The sequence below is a fragment of the Euprymna scolopes genome, chromosome 39, assembly GCF_053919585.1.
Source record: "Euprymna scolopes isolate OS-2025 chromosome 39, ASM5391958v1, whole genome shotgun sequence".
Taxonomy (NCBI): domain Eukaryota; kingdom Metazoa; phylum Mollusca; class Cephalopoda; order Sepiida; family Sepiolidae; genus Euprymna; species Euprymna scolopes.
The window spans coordinates 1,198,854-1,221,768 of record NC_136520.1 but is presented as its reverse complement, the minus strand read 5'-3'; the positions used below and the strand labels follow the sequence as shown (position 1 = coordinate 1,221,768).

General features: G+C 35.3%; 1 protein-coding gene across 1 annotated transcript; it reads right to left on the bottom strand.

Annotated features, from left to right (window-relative positions):
* Positions 1-1,142: 1,142 nt before the first annotated feature.
* On the bottom strand, positions 1,143-22,069 carry LOC145263602 (uncharacterized). Its single transcript, XM_080120444.1, has 2 exons — positions 21,974-22,069; positions 1,143-3,305 (listed from the first exon to the last, which is right to left on the bottom strand). Exon 2 carries the CDS (start codon positions 2,231-2,233, stop codon positions 1,184-1,186), a length of 1,050 nt encoding a protein of 349 aa, XP_079976570.1. The 5' UTR covers positions 2,234-3,305; positions 21,974-22,069; the 3' UTR covers positions 1,143-1,183.
* Between the last annotated feature and the right edge of the window lie 846 nt (positions 22,070-22,915).

Genomic DNA, 22,915 nt, shown 5'->3' with positions numbered 1-22,915 from the left:
TCACAACCGGTATAATGTGTAGTTCTTTCAGAGACCACATGGTTTTTAAATCATTTTAAGATCCTGATATTTTGTTATTTTTTGCGTTCAGCTCTATTAAGGCTGTGCTTTGTTTTAGTCATAGCAACAAACTTTGCCACTGCTGTGATTGCGAATGTGGATTTTTAAAGCATAACTATATGAAAATACTGAGCAACAAATTTCATAGTTTTTTTTTGTCACTGGTGTATTTGTGCATATAGATGTTTAAATCATATCTATGCGAAAATACTGAGCAACAAACTTCAAAAAGAAACGTTTTTTTGTCACTGGGTGTGTTCGTGCCTGTGGATTTTTATATCATAATTATATGAACATGCTGAGCTACAAACTTCATCAACAAGTGTTTTTGTCACTAGTGTGTTTTTGCATGTAGATTTTAAAATAATTTGGGCTTGTTCGACATTACAATATCTGCTTTGATGGCCTTGTCTTTTATGTATCTGCATGCCTGTATGTCTTTGTCGTAGAACACTGTCACTTTTCTGTTGTTTGTTATCAGTAGTGGTTCATGTTCCCAGATGCTTGTCAATTTGTCAAGTTGCATCTTTCCAGAGATCTTCCAATGGAGGTATTTACATACTTTGTTGTGACAAGCAGTATAAAGACCATCTGACAATAAGATTGGGCATAAAAACATTAGCTGCCTTGGCCTCTCAATCACTGAGATGCAAGACCTGCACTAGACATTTGCTCGTAGGCCAGCCATTTCTTAAATTCATTTGCGAGTAAGACCTGATCTTGATTGGCTGCAATGAGTCTCCCACTTTTGAGCCATCGGAGTGAAGCATGCCTATATACGCCTGGTTAAGCTCTAACTTTCCTGCTCTTTTATGTTATTTCTATCCTTGTTTTCTGGTGTCTATATTTCATTTTTTCTTGCAATCTGTGTTGCTTGTTCATCATATACCTCAGCAGTATTTTCCAGTATGGCAACCCAAAAGGTTTCAGCAAGTTTTGTGATTGCGATTTGTTGGGGTAGACTTTGTTGTGGCCCCTCATTATTTCTATTGTCATCTATTTGTGTGTTTGTTCATGTGGAGTTATAACCATATGAAAATGCTGAGCAGCAAACTTCACAAACAAGAGCGTTTTTGTCACTGTTTTATAATCATAACTATACAAAAATGTTGAGCAACAAACTTTACAAACAAGAGTTTGTTTTATCACTGGTGTGTTTATGTATATGGACTTTTAAATCAGAACTATATTTAAATGCTGAGCCACAAATCTCACAAGTATAAGGTTTTTCGCCAGTGTGTTTGCGAATGTGAACTTTTAAATCAGAACTGTTAGTAAATGCTGAGCCACAAACTTTACAAGCATAAGGTTTTTCGCCAGTGTGTGTTCGCATGTGGAGTATTAATTCAGAACTCCTTGCAAATGCTGAGCCACAAACCTCACAGGCATAAGGTTTTTCACCCATGTGTATGCGCGTGTGGACTTTTAAATCAGACTTATTTGTAAATGCTGAGCTACAAATCTCACAAGCAAAAGGTCTTTCACCAGTGTGAGTGCGGATGTGGATTTTTAAACTGAAACTTTTAGTAAAAGCTGAGCCACAAATTTCACAGGCGAAAGGTTTTTCACCAGTGTGAGTGCGCATATGGATTTTTAAATCATAACTTTTCGTAAATGCTGAGCCACAAACTTCACATACATGAGGGTTTTCGCCTGTATGTTTGTGCATGTGGATTGTTAACTGAGAGTTTCTTGAAAATGCTGAACCACAAACCTCACAGGCATAAGGTTTCTCCCCAGTGTGTGTTCGCACATGAACTTTTAAATCAGAACTTTTAGTAAATGCTGAGCCACAAGCTTCACAATTATAAGGTTTTTCACCAGTGTGTTTGCGCATGTGAACTTTTAAATAATAACTTTTTAAAAATGCTGAACCACAAATTTCACAGGCATAAGGTTTCTCACCAGTGTGCGCACGCAGGTGAGATTTTAATGTAGAATTATTCGAAAAAGCTGAACCACAAACTTCACAAGCAAAAGGTTTTTCACCAGTGTGTGTGCGCAGGTGAGTTTTTAATTTAGAACTATGTGGAAATGCTGAGCCACAAATTTCACAAGTATAAGGTTTTCGACCAGTGTGTATGCGTAGGTGAGATTTTAATTTAGAATTATTCGAAAATGCTGAACCACAAACTTTACACACATGAATTTTTTGACAAGTATGATCCTCCATGTTAATTTTTCACTTAGCTTTCTCAAAACGTTCATCCACACAAAGTTTGTCATCAGCGTTTGTGCACTGCTGGATTTATAAATCAGAACTATTAAAAATGGTAGGCTTTTTGAAAACAAGATTTTTCACCAGAATGTATGTGCACGTGTGGATTTTTCAATTAAAGCTTTATGAAAATATTTAGCCACACACTTTACATAAGCTTTTTCCCTTTTTCTGTTTGTTTTACTTCACCAAGTTTTCTGTAATTTAGGGGCACTTTCTGGGGCTAACACTTATTTCTATATGAGATACACAGATAGCAGAATTTTCCTTTACATTTCACACATATAGTAAGCGTTCCTCTCCACAATTTGCTATTTTACATTTCACACATATAGTTAGCAAATCAGTAAGCGTTCCTCTCCACAATTTGCTATTTTACATTTCACATATAGTTAGCAAATCAGTAAGCATTCCTCTCCACAATTTGCTATTTTATTGTTTATCTATATTATTGTTTATTGAATGTATAAATTCATTTCATCTCGTGGAGTATTGAGATAAATACTGTTACTTGAGGTAACATCACAAGAAGCTGCTCAATTGCTTGACTAAACCAGTTTTTCACCATGTTGAGTGGATATTATACAGACTTAAGTACTATTTTAATTCATATATTTGGTCAGGTTTTACTGTAGGGTGAAGTTTCATCATATCAAGTTGTCTCCAAAATTCTCATCCAGTAAGACGGTTTACATTCAAGGATAATAATATCTAGCAAATAATTAAAACTCTCAGACCAGCACATGTCTGCATAGAATCTTTTGAGAATTTTTTGAAAATCCTTAAATGCACACTTCACATGAATTACTTTTGTACGAGTGTGTGTGTATTTTGCAATAATGTTTGTAAAAGCTGTGCTGCACACGTCATCAGCATAAGGTTTTCACCTTTGTGTATGTATGTTTACATATATTTCACACCCAAAAGGTTTATATGTTGACCATATTTTATTATTATTGCAACATTTTCTTAAATGTATTTTCTATTTTCATTCATATATAAAATCCATTAATGTTAATCCATATCCCTGTAAAGAAAGAAAAGATATTAGTGAATAAAACATGATGAAACATTATATATTGACAAGAATATTACCATTTGTTTACATATTTAAAACATGAGCACTAATTTTATTTCATTAATGGGAAACTGACTCCAATAGCAAAAAACTTTATTTTTCATTAATTAATTCTGTTTTATCATGTTAATATATTGATCTTTTATACATTAACTAATCACACATATTTAAATGTTATGAGAAAGATTATAAAATTGAATATCATAAATACTAGAGAAAACCTTCTCAAAAATTTTAGTCAAAATAACATAACCACAAGTAGATGTTTAAATAAAAATCGTCTATTCCTGCATTTTTAAATACACAAGGAAATTATGTTTTCCATATATATAAATACTTATATACATATGTAGAGGACAGGTTGCTTTTTATTGTGGTTGGCAAAGATTTCTCCCCACTTCTGTGCTCTTTACTCTCATATTTCTTCTTTGATTCTTTCAAAATTTTTTTCACTTTATTTAATCATTTTGGCTGACTATTCAACTCTCGTGATGGCTCTTTACTCGAATCTTTGCTGCTTTACTCCAGCTTCTCCTATTGTTTACATTCCGTTTTCTTTTGGAGATCTACCTTGGATTTAACCTTGACCTTTTTATATATAATTTAAGGTTGCAACAGTGGTGTCTCATTCGCGACAGTAAATTTAAAAATGTTTTTAACGTAGAATGTCGTTCAGCATTAGTTGATCACTAACTCTGTAGCGTGCCCTCCAATTATTTGTAGAAAGCGTTCTAGCGTCGATAGGTCACCAGTCTTGTAGAGGACGGGTCATCTTTTATTGTGGTTGGCAAAATCATCCTCTATTGTTTATTAAGAGATTAAAGAAAAGTTGCATGGTTTTCTTTTGCAATGAAATGGAGACACAAAATATGCCGATATTATAGTTACAACTAAGTAAATTTATTTACATCATAGATACAGTTATTAAATTGTAAAAGTTCATAGAGAGAGATGTATGAATAATGTTACTTGCCCTTTGACCTCAAGAGTCCTTGATGAGAGGTCAAATGTCGGTTTGGTCATTGTCAAACCCAAGGAGTGTTTTTTGTCACATCTGCATTGTTTGGATGTCCATCAAAAAGAGAGTGAATGATATAAACCGGCAGTGAAGATGGCTGTATCGCCTTCTTGTAGCCAAGAATGATATTACCAGATGTAAAGGGCAATAATCATGTTTGCTTTAGTTATCTATTTGTGTTTGTGTGTTTGCTTATGTGGAGAACTTAGTTCCCGTACACACACACATATATATATATATATATATATATATATATATATAATTTTAATAAGGGTTTCAGAATGAGGCTGTTTAACTACAGTAAAATATTTTTAAAAAATTTGTATCACTTTATTAAAAATGGATTTCAAAAATGCTAAACGTAAGAACCTTGGAAGTCTTTACATTTATAAATTACTTTCCAAGAAGAAACATTTGTACGAGTCTATGTGTTACCCATGGATTTCTTTTTATAATCTTCAGAAAACGTAGTAACACTTTTATAAAATCCATATTTTATAAAATCCATATTTTATAAAATCCATATTTTATAAAATCCATATTTTATAAAATCCATATTATATAAAATCCATATTTTATAAAATCCATATTTTATAAAATCCATATTTTATAAAATCCATATTATGTCTTGACATTTGAAATAAAATTTTGGCACATTTGTTTTGTAATGAGTGGGTTGGGCAAAATGAGTCAGTTTAAATAGCAATACATATGGGACAATAAAAGAGTTTGGATAAACACAGATTTCAAGGAGCTTTTGCTAAAATAGTCATATTTTAAAAACTAAAGCACTTTAAATCCTCAAAATACCACTGTTTTGTTCAGAAATGAATAAGAATGTACATTATATATTTTAAGAGTTTAAAGCAAATGATAAAAATGTGAACATCATAAAATAGCGTTTTCTGTAAGGTTTTGTAAAGACCCCCACCAATTTGTAAATGCTTATACTGCATTTGTATTAAGAATTTTGTTATGAAATTTGGAAATTAATCTAGAAGAAATGTCACATTTAATAGTTTACAGTGTGCAAAATACTTTTGAACAATCCTTTTTTATTATGTTAAAAAAAGAATTCGACATGACGGGTATTGAAAATTTGGAGAAAATTTTCTTTGGACAATAATCTTTTTACTGTTTTTATCTATTAAAAGTATAAGTGTATGTTGTTTTCTCTTGCAGAAACTAGCAATTTAAAATCAAGATACCCAGAAAAAATATTGTTTCTATTTTTGAGTATTAATAGAAAAATGTCTTGTAGCATTGGTAGCATCAGCATCATCAACAGCAGTGGTAGCATGGCTGTAAATAACAGACTGTTTTTGTTGTTGATTTTTATTGCAAAAAAACTTTAAAAATAATTGAAAAAATGAATATAATAAATTTTCTAGTTTTACACACACAAAGACACTTCTACTTTTGTTTACATCTCGAAAACAAAGAAACAGGAGTACGCATAAACTCATTTTTATATACAAAGAAACCTCCAAGTTATGCAAACGCTTAAATGACACGTTAACTAAACCCAGAAGGGGAGGCAACTTTTCATATGGTTCAAGGGGCAAAACTATTGTAATCTTCACAGCATTAAACCTTCTCCCCCTGACAAACATTGACAAATTTGCAATATGTAGTATTGTTCAGTTTCTAGTGAAGTTAAGAAATAAAAGACGTCTTAAACTGGAAGGTTTTTAACATGCTGAGGCACCCCATCAACTTTCACAGACTGCAGGCTGCTCACTTCAGTAATGCGACCTATGTTATATTTTGTTGTACAGTGGCCATGTGGATTTTTAACCCAAACGATGTCTCCTCATTCATACTTCCCTCCAGTCACCTATGGTTTGGGCAATAAGTTAACTTTAGCAGCTTTGCTTCAAACATATTTATGTTGCATGTCAGCTGGTGCGGTGGAAGATGAAACTTCATTCTTTGGGGTGACGTTATACCAGTAGACCACCTCCGATATTGAACACTTATTTCTATCAGTGATGGTTTTAAAAGTCCTATTACTTTGTTCTACAATTCGGTTTCCACTTGGTGAGTAGGCACATTGAAACCACAGATGTATGTCTCAAATTTTTGCAAATTCTCCAAACTCTACATGTGAAAGCGGTGGCGTTGTCAGTCAGTATTTCTATTGGCAGGCCTTGCTCAAGGAAAATATACTCCAACTGTCAGATAACAGTAGTCACATCTATCCAACACATTGATCGGCATACTGGCATTTCAGTCGATGATAGAAAATTTTAACCAGTATAATAGGTTATGTCCATCACTAATCTACTCCCGTTGTTCTTTATACTAAATTTTCCTTTTTTCCAGTGAACAGATGCTGGATCTATTGATCAACAGGTTTAACAGACTTTCACAACAGATTTAGCAGTCTTTTTGAACACTTGTGGGTCAAACAACTAGCAAAAGAATATGGATTGGAAAAATATAAGCAGTTGTCTTACTACTGCGCAACTCCAGAGCACTGGATCTCTTCCTTCCTTGAGTAAATCCATCCACCTGCATGGCATTCTGGTGAGACTATCTGCATGTTTCTGACAGGACTTCACGAGTTTTACATTGGTCAATCCATATTCTTTTGCCAGCGATTACAGGGGCTCAAGTGTCGCCAATTGAACATCTGACCAATTGCTCTTGTGTTCATACATGCTTTTCCAGTAAACATTAGAAATCCACAGGTGCATATACACAAAATCAGTGACCAAGTGTAACACTGCCGCTTCCCACTGAGGAGCCAAATTGACTCCTTTGAGTGCCGTATCAACTTCAGTTAGATTGATGTTATCCCACCTCTTTGTGACTGCAGTTTCTAGGTGCTTGATAAATGCAGTTGCTACCTGGAGCCATCCACATAAAGTGACTAATGAGTTTCCTGTAGAGAGAAAATACACGCCACCAGGTCAATTCAACAAGGATTTCTGGAATTGGATTTCTTTGTTACCATCAAAGAGTGACATCTTTTTTCCAGACTTGCAAGCCAAGAAGTCTGGCTTCATCTTTCAGTCATGCCAGATCCTTGGAAACTGAACCATAGTCTAAAAAATGTTGCACATGCAACGCAGGAACAACACTTTCATTAATGAAAATATCATCAACATATGCTGTTGTAATGCATGGTCTTGAGATATGATAGCATCTATAACAGACTTCATCGCCACATTCAGCCCAAATCCGAACCATGTAAGACAAAAGTGGTGGCCCCTGAAAATAACTGAAATGGCCATAGCACCTTGTGAACAGGAATTTGAAGATATACATTTCACAGATCCACAAGCACACACTGACTCCTTTTTGCCACCATCTTAGTTTCTATGTGCACACTTCTGCATTGGCAGTGAAAGCACCTTCAAACTCATTCAATTCCTTGTAATCAAGCACCAGATGTACCTGTTGTTCCTGTATGACTTCCATTATGGGGATTAGACACTTGGGTGGGCCAAGTTCTTCTGAATATGGCACCAGCCATCCATTCTGCTGCCACTGTTGAATCTCGTTCTCATAGGCATCCCTGGCATGACAAGGAACTGTGTATTCTTGCATACTTATTGTTACTCAATTCACTGAGGGAATGACTGTTTGCCCATTTCTATGATGCAGTCTATTCTTTGTTACTGTGATCATAAGTCACACTAAAGTCTGGCTCATCAATCGAGATGGCAGCATCTGTTTAGGCCTCCAAAACGTGTTTTGCCTGATTCTGTGAAATAAACTTCAAGTTTCTTGATCGCATCAATCCCCATTGAAGCCCAACAGCTGTTTATCCATGACCAATGCCTCAATGTCAACAACTGGAATTTGACCAATCTCTACATTTATTCTGCTGTATTCTTGGCAACTTAATGTCCTTCCGTTAGCTGTTAGTATGCCTGCTGACTTCTGCTTCCAAAAGCAACACACAGTTTTACTCACTAGTCTACAAACACCCAGAATCGATCAATACCTTGCTCATCTACATGTACTTTCATGGAAGGAAGCTTCTTAGTCTCCAGTTAATCAGGATCGAGACTAATGCTAACACCTCCTCCCCTTTGGCATTTCTCTGGCACTGCATTGTTTTATGTCCAAGACCACTGCATCTGAAGCAACGTATCTCATGAAGGACTTTGCACATCTCACTGTCCGGCCTCTCTTGGCGATTCTGTAAGCAGTCTTTTGCAAAGTGGTTGGAACCACCACACCTGTTGCAAGCAAATTCTTTACCATCATTGCACACTTTTGATTCTGAAGGTATTCTTCTGGCAGAAGTGGCATTGTCAGTCATAACAGCTCTCATTCAGGTCAACAGTTGTTCCGCATTCATCATTTCATCAGAGCAAAATTGTCAAGTGACAAACTGGTCATATGCATTAAATGCATTTATAGTACATGCAGTTAGTAGGGCCTGCTTGATCGTTTTTGTGTCTGGTTTCTGCTCCATAGTAAGTTGCCTGCATATGGCTAGAGCTCTTCCTCACAATCTCAGTGGCAGGACGCATTCAACATTTTTCATAGTGCAAAACTTCTTAGCGTTGCTCCACTCTTGACAATCCATGGTGAACAGGTCCTCATATCTCCGAAAGAAAGCATCAAATGTCCCATCCAACTTTGGTTGGTAGTTGAACGTTTCTATAGGGTTCCATATTGTACTTTGCAAAAAAGCAAAACTGTCGCCCCTGTGTTCTGTTCTATCAAATATTTTTAACAATAACTCTTCTTGTCTCTGTTGTTGAAGTAGCATTCTCTCCTTCAACGCTTGTTGCCTCTCTTGAAATTGTAACTGGAGCTGTTTATCACGTTCTTTAAAATTTTCTTCAGCCTTCTGCTGCTGGTCCATCTGAGCTTTGATTAGTTGTATTAATAGTGCTTTAATGTCCTCCATCTTTTAATGGCTTTTCCAAATGCACAAAAAAAAATTATTTCCATTTTTGACTGGAGAAGAGAGATAAAATAATTAAAAAAAGAAAATGTCCTTCCTTTGAGTGTGTGCATATAAGGAGGGAGCAATATATCACTTGCTTCTTGGTAAAACCCTTAAAGATAACCAAATATGAGTGTGGATAAAAACATTTTTTACTTGCGAAACAAAACAAGAGAAAAATGTACTGTGGTACACTACAGTTACAAAAGAATAAATACAATTGTGGAATTATCTGGAAGTTAACCAAAATGCCTGTTTTTTTTTTCTTATGTATGTGTGTGTGTGTGTGGGGGGGAGTTGTCCCCACGTGGCAGAAAAAAGTTTTTCACTTTAGGACTGACAGTTAAAAAATAGAATATTTCAGAAAATTCTACTCAATGAAAAAAAGTATTTCCTTTTTAGTCCAAGTAAAACGAAAAAGGAAACATTTCTCTCCTTGTTAAAATATTGTATAAATTAGCAGCAAAAACAAAGGCAAAAAAAAATTTTCACTTCATTTGAAAAATGTTCAAATTTGCATAAGAATAAACAGTTGACATTTTACAACAGAGTTGTTCTCGCGGTGAAAATTGCGTCAACATTTTTCTCTTTTTTTTCTTCTTTCTTCTTTCAATAAGCAACCAATTAATTTTTAAACATTAACAAAATGCGTTTAGCCTCGTTCTTTGCAATTTAAATATAGAGACAAAAAGGTTATTTACAATTTCGTCGATAACTTTGTCATGTATCTGTTTTCTTTCTTTTTTATTTAGTTTTTAGGACGTAATCGCCAGCAGACTTCTTAGCTTGTAAATCCGTTGTTCTTTTGAAGTTTATTAGAATTTTGTATTTTCTTTTTTGTGGAATTAACCCATGTGAAAATTGAATCCTCCCCACAAGTTGTTATGGGGTTAAATGGTAATAAACGAAAAAAGAACACAGGATTTTAGGAAACAAAAATGTATTGACATAAATTACAGGCAAAGCGAGTTGAGAAAATCTATTCCCCAATGGTAGGACGTTTGCACACGTCCAGCTTGGTCGTGTGCCAATCTCAGACTGCTGGGCACTGGTACTTGATACCGGAAGTGACATCACCAACAGAAGTGACGTCGAGATAGTCCATTAATCCCATAAAGTTTTTAAAAGCCAATATTTATGCACCACTTACTGTAAATATAAGCGTCAAACGCCATCATTTAAAAACTTCCTTAATCCTACCTCTAAATTTAGGTTTGAGTGGCAAACCTCCTCCTAAAATCTTTTCTAGCCCGAACAATAATGCTAAGTCTGACTGGCAAACTCCTAACCAAACAAAATTCTTTACACCCTACAATTAAGCATCTTAAACAAAAGCAAAAAATAGATCCTACATTAAAATGCATATGATCTATCTCTCAGAAAAAAATAAATTGGCAGTCCGAAAACACTAGAATGGCCTTGACATGGTGAATTATTTTACATTAAATTTATATAAAACTAATCCCCATTATAAAATTGCTTTTATTTTGGTTCTGTCAATATTTCAGAATGTTTAAACATAATTTCCTTTAGCCCTAACATAAAGTCAGAGTTGCAAGCCTCCCCATCTTTATATAATTGCACAAAGACCCTCTTAAAACTATGCATAACCATTTTAAAAGAAAACACAGGATTTATCTCTTATAGAAAAATGGTTAACTACCCTAAAACGCTAAAATGGACCAATATGAATCATTTTACATTAAATTCTAAAACAATTTTTGTTTACATTTCATTAAAGTCTTTCAAAGTATTCACATGTAATTGCCTAAAAAAGGTAGACTCCTATTTCGGAGGGGTTGTCAGATTGGAGTGGGTAACGGGCGGTGTTAATCTATAATACCAAAGAAATATTGCAATATATTCATTTTTATATAGTTCTAGATTTGGATTTCTGTTTCTTGTACATAAAATGCATTACATTTCATTAAAGTCTTTCAAAGTATTCACATGTAATTGCCTAAAAAAGGTAGACTCCTATTTCGGAGGGGTTGTCAGATTGGAGTGGGTAACGGGCGGTGTTAATCTATAATACCAAAGAAATATCGCAATATATTCATTTTTATATAGTTCTAGATTTGGATTTCTGTTTCTTGTACATAAAATGCATTACATTTCATTAAAGTCTTTCAAAGTATTCACATGTAATTGCCTAAAAAAGGTAGACTCCTATTTCGGAGGGGTTGTCAGATTGGAGTGGGTAACGGGCGGTGTTAATCTATAATACCAAAGAAATATTGCAATATATTCATTTTTAAATAGTTCTAGATTTGGATTTCTGTTTCTTGTACATAAAATGCATTACATTTCATTAAAGTCTTTCAAAGTATTCACATGTAATTGCCTAAAAAAGGTAGACTCCTATTTCGGAGGGGTTGTCAGATTGGAGTGGGTAACGGGCGGTGTTAATCTATAATACCAAAGAAATATTGCAATATATTCATTTTTAAATAGTTCTAGATTTGGATTTCTGTTTCTTGTACATAAAATGCATTACATTTCATTAAAGTCTTTCAAAGTATTCACATGTAATTGCCTAAAAAAGGTAGACTCCTATTTCGGAGGGGTTGTCAGATTGGAGTGGGTAACGGGCGGTGTTAATCTATAATACCAAAGAAATATTGCAATATATTCATTTTTAAATAGTTCTAGATTTGGATTTCTGTTTCTTGTACATAAAATGCATTACATTTCATTAAAGTCTTTCAAAGTATTCACATGTAATTGCCTAAAAAAGGTAGACTCCTATTTCGGAGGGGTTGTCAGATTGGAGTGGGTAACGGGCGGTGTTAATCTATAATACCAAAGAAATATTGCAATATATTCATTTTTAAATAGTTCTAGATTTGGATTTCTGTTTCTTGTACATAAAATGCATTACATTTCATTAAAGTCTTTCAAAGTATTCACATGTAATTGCCTAAAAAAGGTAGACTCCTATTTCGGAGGGGTTGTCAGATTGGAGTGGGTAACGGGCGGTGTTAATCTATAATACCAAAGAAATATTGCAATATATTCATTTTTAAATAGTTCTAGATTTGGATTTCTGTTTCTTGTACATAAAATGCATTACATTTCATTAAAGTCTTTCAAAGTATTCACATGTAATTGCCTAAAAAAGGTAGACTCCTATTTCGGAGGGGTTGTCAGATTGGAGTGGGTAACGGGCGGTGTTAATCTATAATACCAAAGAAATATTGCAATATATTCATTTTTAAATAGTTCTAGATTTGGATTTCTGTTTCTTGTACATAAAATGCATTACATTTCATTAAAGTCTTTCAAAGTATTCACATGTAATTGCCTAAAAAAGGTAGACTCCTATTTCGGAGGGGTTGTCAGATTGGAGTGGGTAACGGGCGGTGTTAATCTATAATACCAAAGAAATATTGCAATATATTCATTTTTAAATAGTTCTAGATTTGGATTTCTGTTTCTTGTACATAAAATGCATTACATTTCATTAAAGTCTTTCAAAGTATTCACATGTAATTGCCTAAAAAAGGTAGACTCCTATTTCGGAGGGGTTGTCAGATTGGAGTGGGTAACGGGCGGTGTTAATCTATAATACCAAAGAAATATTGCAATATATTCATTTTTATATAGTTCTAGATTTGGATTTCTGTTTCTTGTACATAAAATGCATTACATTTCATTAAAGTCTTTCAAAGTATTCACATGTAATTGCCTAAAAAAGGTAGACTCCTATTTCGGAGGGGTTGTCAGATTGGAGTGGGTAACGGGCGGTGTTAATCTATAATACCAAAGAAATATCGCAATATATTCATTTTTATATAGTTCTAGATTTGGATTTCTGTTTCTTGTACATAAAATGCATTACATTTCATTAAAGTCTTTCAAAGTATTCACATGTAATTGCCTAAAAAAGGTAGACTCCTATTTCGGAGGGGTTGTCAGATTGGAGTGGGTAACGGGCGGTGTTAATCTATAATACCAAAGAAATATTGCAATATATTCATTTTTAAATAGTTCTAGATTTGGATTTCTGTTTCTTGTACATAAAATGCATTACATTTCATTAAAGTCTTTCAAAGTATTCACATGTAATTGCCTAAAAAAGGTAGACTCCTATTTCGGAGGGGTTGTCAGATTGGAGTGGGTAACGGGCGGTGTTAATCTATAATACCAAAGAAATATTGCAATATATTCATTTTTAAATAGTTCTAGATTTGGATTTCTGTTTCTTGTACATAAAATGCATTACATTTCATTAAAGTCTTTCAAAGTATTCACATGTAATTGCCTAAAAAAGGTAGACTCCTATTTCGGAGGGGTTGTCAGATTGGAGTGGGTAACGGGCGGTGTTAATCTATAATACCAAAGAAATATTGCAATATATTCATTTTTAAATAGTTCTAGATTTGGATTTCTGTTTCTTGTACATAAAATGCATTACATTTCATTAAAGTCTTTCAAAGTATTCACATGTAATTGCCTAAAAAAGGTAGACTCCTATTTCGGAGGGGTTGTCAGATTGGAGTGGGTAACGGGCGGTGTTAATCTATAATACCAAAGAAATATTGCAATATATTCATTTTTAAATAGTTCTAGATTTGGATTTCTGTTTCTTGTACATAAAATGCATTACATTTCATTAAAGTCTTTCAAAGTATTCACATGTAATTGCCTAAAAAAGGTAGACTCCTATTTCGGAGGGGTTGTCAGATTGGAGTGGGTAACGGGCGGTGTTAATCTATAATACCAAAGAAATATTGCAATATATTCATTTTTAAATAGTTCTAGATTTGGATTTCTGTTTCTTGTACATAAAATGCATTACATTTCATTAAAGTCTTTCAAAGTATTCACATGTAATTGCCTAAAAAAGGTAGACTCCTATTTCGGAGGGGTTGTCAGATTGGAGTGGGTAACGGGCGGTGTTAATCTATAATACCAAAGAAATATTGCAATATATTCATTTTTAAATAGTTCTAGATTTGGATTTCTGTTTCTTGTACATAAAATGCATTACATTTCATTAAAGTCTTTCAAAGTATTCACATGTAATTGCCTAAAAAAGGTAGACTCCTATTTCGGAGGGGTTGTCAGATTGGAGTGGGTAACGGGCGGTGTTAATCTATAATACCAAAGAAATATTGCAATATATTCATTTTTAAATAGTTCTAGATTTGGATTTCTGTTTCTTGTACATAAAATGCATTACATTTCATTAAAGTCTTTCAAAGTATTCACATGTAATTGCCTAAAAAAGGTAGACTCCTATTTCGGAGGGGTTGTCAGATTGGAGTGGGTAACGGGCGGTGTTAATCTATAATACCAAAGAAATATTGCAATATATTCATTTTTAAATAGTTCTAGATTTGGATTTCTGTTTCTTGTACATAAAATGCATTACATTTCATTAAAGTCTTTCAAAGTATTCACATGTAATTGCCTAAAAAAGGTAGACTCCTATTTCGGAGGGGTTGTCAGATTGGAGTGGGTAACGGGCGGTGTTAATCTATAATACCAAAGAAATATTGCAATATATTCATTTTTAAATAGTTCTAGATTTGGATTTCTGTTTCTTGTACATAAAATGCATTACAATTCAACTTGTCAGATTTTACTTCTTTTCTAACTTCTTTTCTTTTAATTGATGGCATTTTGAAGAAATTGCAGCATATTTATGTGCATTGATTATTTGAAAACTTTTTTTTTTTTTTTTTTTTTTACAAAGGCATCACCACATTATCAAGGCCCAGAGGCCACTCAAGGATAAGGGTTAAAGAGTGTACAGTAGAAATTGGTCAATATAGTAATCATTAGTAATGAAAATTTGGTAAATTTAATAACTTATATGGAACGGCTCATCAAGAACTTATTTACTTTAGACTTGAACACAACCATATTGTAGTCAGCCGGAAAGCAGGAAAACGGAAGACAATTCCACAGGCGTGCAGTTCTAAGAAAGAAGCTTTGTTCATGGAATCTACGTTTAGGTTTAGGCACAGATAAAGAGTGGGGGAAATTATTGATAGTGTTTACAGCTAGACGAGTGTTTCTTGTGAAAGTTTGGCGAGGGGGGACCATAGATTGAAGCTCAGTTGAACACTTTCCATGAAAATAACGATACATCAGAGACAAACTCGCAACATCTCTTCTGTGAGATAGAGGTTGCAAGGAGGAGAAAATTATGTAATTGCCTAAAAAATCATATCCTTACATCATTTGTAGACATTTATGCTGACGACACTACCATTTATGGTACCACATCTAAGACAGTAAACGACCAAGTTCTCTCCAATTCTCTCTCCTCTGATCTTGAGCACGTAGTACAATGGGGAAAGAAGTGGCTGGTTACTTTTAATGCATCTAAAACCAAGCTTCTCTCTTTACATCATCAACATTCTAATCCACATTTGTCATCAATTGAAATGAATGGCTCTCGTCTTCAGGAGGCCTCAAGTTTTGACAAGCTTCTGGGCTTGACCATTACTCCTGATCTTAAATGGAACACGTATATCAAATCTGTTGCCAAGGCCGCTGGAAAAATGGTGGGATCTTTCTATTAATTTCTTGAGATATCAGTGGTATATTCTGATCCCATACACAAAAATACACTTATATGGCATATTTCATTGCTTAATCTTTTGTTTTAACAAAAATATAGCATTTTTACTGAAAAAGTAGTGTAAAAAATGTGACAAAACACATATGGTCTTCAAGAGGGGAAAATATCCAAACGTGCCAAGGCACAAAAATAGACATAACTTCCTTAATTTTCATTGGATTTCAAAATTAAAAAATATTTTTTAACTCATCAAGCTCTTTCTATGTATACCATTATTGAGATATTTTAAGCTATTCAAGGTTTTTTTTTTCACATCGGGAGAAACAATTCAAGTATAAAAAACATTAACAATACAATAACAAAAAATAAAATATGAATTATCTGAACATTTACTAAATTAAAATAAAATTAAGAAAATGTTAATAACATAAAATAGAAGTATTTTAAAGAATTTTTTATGCAAAATTTAAAATTCTGAAATGAATGAAAGTTGTTAAAATGTATAACTTAGAATTTTGCTTTTTGGAAATAAAGGTTCTGTTTATCGGTGATACTCTTCTCTTATTAGATTAAATAGTTATTTTAGAGTATTCATGCATTATCTCCACCCTGTTCCATGACAACAATGCACCAATGCCAACGAAAATACTAAAATTTTCACTAAAATTGGTTGATTTCGTAAATTTTTGTGAATTTTTAATTGACAGAAAATATCAAAATATTTTCCATTCTTTTTGCCCATACCTTAATATATAATCCTTCTAGAGGCAGCTGTGTACTTGGCAAGAGATTAAGTGAACAATAAATGGAACGTGGTAACTGTTGCTTTATGAAAGAAGAGGGAACACTAAAAAACAGAAATATAAATATATATATTTATATCACAGGACATCACGGTCTTGAACAAGTTCGGCCACGCAATCACAAACATCTCCGACGATTTGGCATGACACAATCCTGAACAATACTCTTGACTCGACACAACACAATCTTAAACAAAACCATCGATCGACACATGATCCTGAATAACACCGCCGATCAACATGACATGATCCCGAACAATATCATCAAATTGACACGCCAGGACATGATCATGAATGCAGTAATATGCGACACATTACCAGAGCAATCTTTTTCAACTTCCCCCGGATGATTTGTTGGCATGTTTTTTTTATAGTTTTTAAGCAAAACTACATTGTTGCTGTGGATAGGATAGATGTAGCTCATTGGTAGACTTTTGATTTGCAATCAAAAGGTTCTGCGTTCACTTTTTGCCACAGGTAGGTCCGACTCATACACTGGCACACAATTCTTGTGCACTTCAATGCATGCTCGTCACACTCCTACCCTAGTTTCGAGATGAAAAAAATGACAATGTTGAGCAAACCGTTTTCTCCTGGTATTTGCCTTAATGGTACAGGCTCATAAACTTCCTCAGTGGTGCCTTCATCTATCGCATCATCAAATTCTTCCTGTTCTAGATCCTTGGGTTTATCATCTTCTGAGGAGCTTTCTCCATCTGGTTGTTCATACAGCAGTGGAGCTATGTCATCTGATGAGGTAATTTCGTCATTGATTATGCAATTATGTTAGCACGCTGGGCGCACATCCTTTATGTGGTGTGGTGTTTCATCATCTGAGATTGACTGTTGGCTATTGACTTTTGTCACTGTTCCTGTGCCGAACTGCATTGTATATCTTTATCACAGACCTTTTACCCAAACCACATTTCCCTCATTGTACAGATTAGTAACTGTAGTGTCGGACACCATCACTTCATTGATACCCTTGCATGGATCCTATAATATATATATATATATATATATAGTATATTCACATGTTCCATCAAGGCCATCTTTAGGTGTGACATTGTGCCAGTACACTGCCTCTAAAATCGTGCATCTTGTTCTTGCCACAATGCACTTTATTTTGCAATGGGACCTCTCGATTATTGTTTCTGGAGGATATGTGGTGCACTGAAATCGAATATGCACACCCCATGTGCAATCTCAACAAACATCTTTCCATAAAATGCAGCGCCATTATCCATGAGCAATTTGATCGCCAGCCCCCTTTCACAGACTATACCCTCCAATTGCTTAATGATGCTAGCAGAATCCTGTCAGTGCAACTGCCTCCAAATAGAAAAATGGCTAGGGTCACAGTCTATCAACATCAAGTACAACTGAATGCCAAAATGGGCTATATCCACAGCAGCCCTGCTCCAGGTTTCTGGGACATCAAGCCTACCTCACTTCCAATGCGCTGGGGCTGGATGTATAGACTGGCATTCTTTGCAATCCCCAACCATCACTCACACTTCAGTTTCAATTATTAATGGGTTGACTAACCTCACAAAGTTCCATGTCCTTTTTGCACTGGGATGTTCACTAGACCAATGAATTGTTTGTATCTGAGACATGTGTTATTTTGCAGCCATGCAAAACACAAGTTCTCGGGGTTCTCTCGCTTTACGGATCTCATTTAATCATTGCTGTGGTATCTGATTCAAGTTGGTCAGCTCTGTTATCATGAGACTTATCAATTGTCAGTGCATATGGCGAGGCCAAATCTCAGAGTTTGGAGAGGTGATGGCTAATTAACATTTCTGAGGTTGCTTTGGTGTGTACTCTCGTCTGTCTGGACAAGGTGTCAGTTATCCACTGATATACACAAAAAGAGTTTGTTCATAAATGTATGGTTTTGGCTTTCCACTGCCATGCAAGGTTGACACCTCGCAGTACAGTATCAAGCTCAGCTAAATTTATATACTTGTCCTCATGCACTGCTTGGAGCCAGCTTGTGTCTTCCGCCATGGAACCATTGCTTTCTACAACCACGCTTGTGGCAATGGAAGTAGAGTCCAGTGACACTAACATCTTCTCCACAGATACACCACTCACCTTTCACCAGATCGTCTTGTGCTACTCTCAAACAAATGTCTGTAATCATCCATACTAGAAGAGGGTCTCACACTTAATTATCCCATCCAGCTGTCATCATATTTGCCCTTCATTTTACAAATGTTCTAGTGACACGTAACCAGCCACACACTGGGAAATGGCCAGTTAGTTTCCTGTACACTGAAAATACAATTCGGTAAGTATATTGGGCATTACTGGAAGGTAACTTCCACACCACCATAACAATTTTCCATGCTTCTCCTAGACACATAATCCCAACAGGCATGAGCTCAGTCTGGGGTCTTGCTTTCTAAATGAAACACCTCCAAATGTTCTTTGACATGGGTTACAGAACACACACTTTTATTCACAAAAATGTTGTCAATATACGAAGATGTAGCCACGTTTGTGGTCTTATCCTGGCTGAAGATGGTATTAACAACATTATTAAAAGGGTGACATTAATCCTAAATCCGAGGCGGGTAAGACAATATCGCTTTCCCTTAATGTCTATTGTTTGGGACAGCCAAAGAGATTTGTCAACATGTACTTGGAAATAAGCTTGGCATAAATCCAGAACTGCAATATTTCATCCCCGCTGTCGCCATTCCCTCAATTTCTGTAAGCAGACATCTGCATTGGCCGTATGAGTCTTCACATACTCATTTAGCTCCCAATAATTCATAACAGACCAAACTTTCTGGTTGTCCTGCTGTGCAACAACCATGAAGGGATTAAACCTTTTGGCGGGCCAAGTTCATCCTCAGAATATAGCAACAGCCAGCTATTATTGATCTAAATCTGCTGTTCACAATCATGTTCCTTACGAGTTTGTGTTGGGACTGGATACTCCGCAAGTATATTTTTCAATGTAAGTGGAGGTTGGTTGCCAGCCCATATCCACAATGCGGTCCACTTCTGTGAAGAAATTACGCTTGGTAATGGTGATAGCAGCATAATTAATTTTGCTAAAATGCGGAAAAGTTACCTCACCAGCACTAGGCACAGCTATTCTTCCCATTTGCTTGATTGCATCCAGCTCAAGCAATAAATCAAATCCCAGTAAGTATCCATCCACAACTAAGACTTCTATGCTAATGGTCCACTTTGCACCAAGGTTCACTTACACCACCCCTATTCCACAACAGCTAAGTGTGCTTCCATCTGTTGTGCACATAGGGGTAACTTTCCTCATCCATTCCTTGCAACATGACCTGCAGACTAGTTACTGTGTGCATCCAGTATCCACTGGAGCTCTACATGGTAGTCCATTGATGTGAACAGTTATAATCAACCATGCACCATGGGCCATTTACAACAGTGTGGGGGGGGATGAGATTTGTACTAAATTCTTGCTCCATTGATCATTTCCCAGACAAAATCAAGCAATGTGCTCACACCGCTGATATCAGCACGACGTGATATTTTTTGAGGTTTGACACAAACATCTTTACACATCGCACTATCCAGTAAGCAATTGCTGGCCCTATGATTGAGTCATTTACAATTATAACACCACTGTGAAGTATCCATCTCCTTAGGTGTGATTTGCGTCGACCATGCAGCTAAAGCAGCTTGCTCTAGAACTCCTACGCAGTTCTTTAAAATGGCATGGGCACATGCCAGCATGCATGACAGATCAAGGTTACTTATCTGGGAGGATGCTTGTAACAAATCTTCCACATAGACAATCCAGCAATAAATGCACATTGTAGGCATTGATCCAATATGCCGGCAAACAGGCCCACAAGCATGCGCAGTTCTGCCAAAAATATGTCAACCATTTCACCTTGTTGGAGGCAGCGTGCTGCAAACTGCTTCCATGCAGTGAAGGGATCCAAAGCAAATGCTGTGTATGGCGTTTTCTTTATACAGTCAAAATCCATCCAGTTTTCCTTACTTAATTGCTGGTACACAGCATATACAATGCCTAACAAGCACATCTGAATGACACAATACGCTTCACCCCACTCAGCTAACATATCAGTTCAGCTTTCTCTAACCACTCCACTATTGACTGTCTGGTTTCACTGCTAGCAAATACTAGCATGAGCTTTGGGTCAAAGGCCATGATGGCCGAAATAGTTGTCGCTTCAGGAGGGAAAAGAGCATGCCAAAAAAAAAAAAAAAGAAATATATGTATATATATTTATAGCACACATGGTAGCACGGTCCTGAACAAGTTTGTCCATGCAACGATTCAGCATGACACAATCCCAAATAACCCTCAACTTGACATGATATGATCCCGAACAATGCTGTTGAATTGACACGATACAATTCTGAACAACACCGTCGAATCAATACGAGATGATCTCAAATAACACTATCAAGACATGATATGATATGATCCTGAACAACACCATCGATCAATATGACACGATCTTGACCAATACTATCACATGGACACGCCACAACATTATCACAAATGCTGTAACATGCGACACGTTACCAGAGCAATCTTTTTCAACCAACCCCGAATTACTTGTTTTTTTTATAACCATTAGGTGAAACTCAATCATTGCTATGGATAGGATGGATGTAGCTCATTGGTAGACTTTTGATTTGCAATCGAAAGGTCCCAGGTTCGCTTTTCATTGCAGGTGGGCCCAACTCATACACTGAGACACAATTCTTGTGCGCTTCCGCGCATGCTCGTCACAGTGACATTGGCATTCTTTTCGAATTTATCCTACAAAACCACTGATCGCCCAAATGAAAAAAAAAAAAAAAAAAAAAAAACAGCCAAGAAAACTTGCTAATTCACACAGTTACTGTCGTTTGGGCTGTCAATGTCAGTATCGTCACCTAATTTTTTCCACGGCATTCTTTATTTAAAATAAATATGTTTACTATAAAACACTAAAATTCATTTATTTATTGTAGTGTGTGAGCGGGGTGGGGGTGTATTTTAAATGAATAAGTATTGCCGCCAAACCGTTGTCTTTTCTTCCTTTTTTTATGTATTATTTCGACTAGTAGAGTTTAGGTTAGCAAACGTTAATAACTAAACAACGACTTTGCGACGTTTTTAATGTTAACATCGTTTTCAGAACACTTGTAAAAAAATACTAAAAAATATACTCGATTGAAAATAATTGTATATTATATATATTACCCTTCTTTGTTTATATGTAAATTTGGAATGTGGACTTATTTCTATATTAAAACAAAAGGGAAACAATAATTTTGATGCACCCATGTAGTAAAAAATAGCCCCAAAAGCAATTAAATTCAAGTAATACTTACCTTTTGTTTGGCAATCTGTTTTTTAACAAAGATACAATTATAAGATTTGTTAATTAAAACGAGAAAGTTTGACGCATGGATGTCGCCATTTAAGATGGCGACCGGAAAAGCAACTTCGCAGAAAATTAAAATAATTATTACTATTATTGCGATTTTAAGTTTGGTTTTTATTTTTGGTTGTTTAGTACTGTGTAATTTGAAGAAGAAAAAGAATCATTTTTTATTGTTTAAAATTTATTTATAATTTTTTGACAAAAAAAAAATAGCACCGATTTTTTTTTTTAATGTAAAAAAATCCAACCACTTTTAATATGAGTGCAGATAAATAAAATAATGGTAATAATAAACGAAGGTTTTGGCTAAGATGATTTATCCAGAAGTCAAATTGAACAAAATGAACGGCAATAAAAGAAGGTAAATATTGCTTTTAATGTAAAAAAAAAAAAAAAAAAAAAAAAGTCGATGAATAATGTGGATAAGTTGATTGAGATTGTCGGACGGACTTCCTCATCTTGGTTGTTATTGTCACACGTTTCGGCCGTTTTGCCCTCCGGCCTTCGTCAGGTGTTTTGTATCGAACTGGGGAACCGTTTGTTAGGAGTCTCGAACCCAACCCTTTATTATTATTACGGGGGTACCGTGTTCGGACTCCAGCTAGGCTTTGGGACATAGTTGCTGATTCTCTGTTTTGAATGTTACTTTTTCACTGCCTTCGTTCAGGATTGAACTCATCAGCACCTTTGGGTAACTGTAAACTTTGATACAACGTCTAGGACCACTCGGCCATACAAACGGTTCCCCACTCCTCAGTTCGATACAAAACACCTGATGAAGGCCGGAGAGCAAAACGGCCAAAACGTTGTGACAATAACAACCAAGATGAGGAAGTCAGTCCGACAATCTCAATCAATGAAAACACCTCATCTCAAAAATACAGACAAT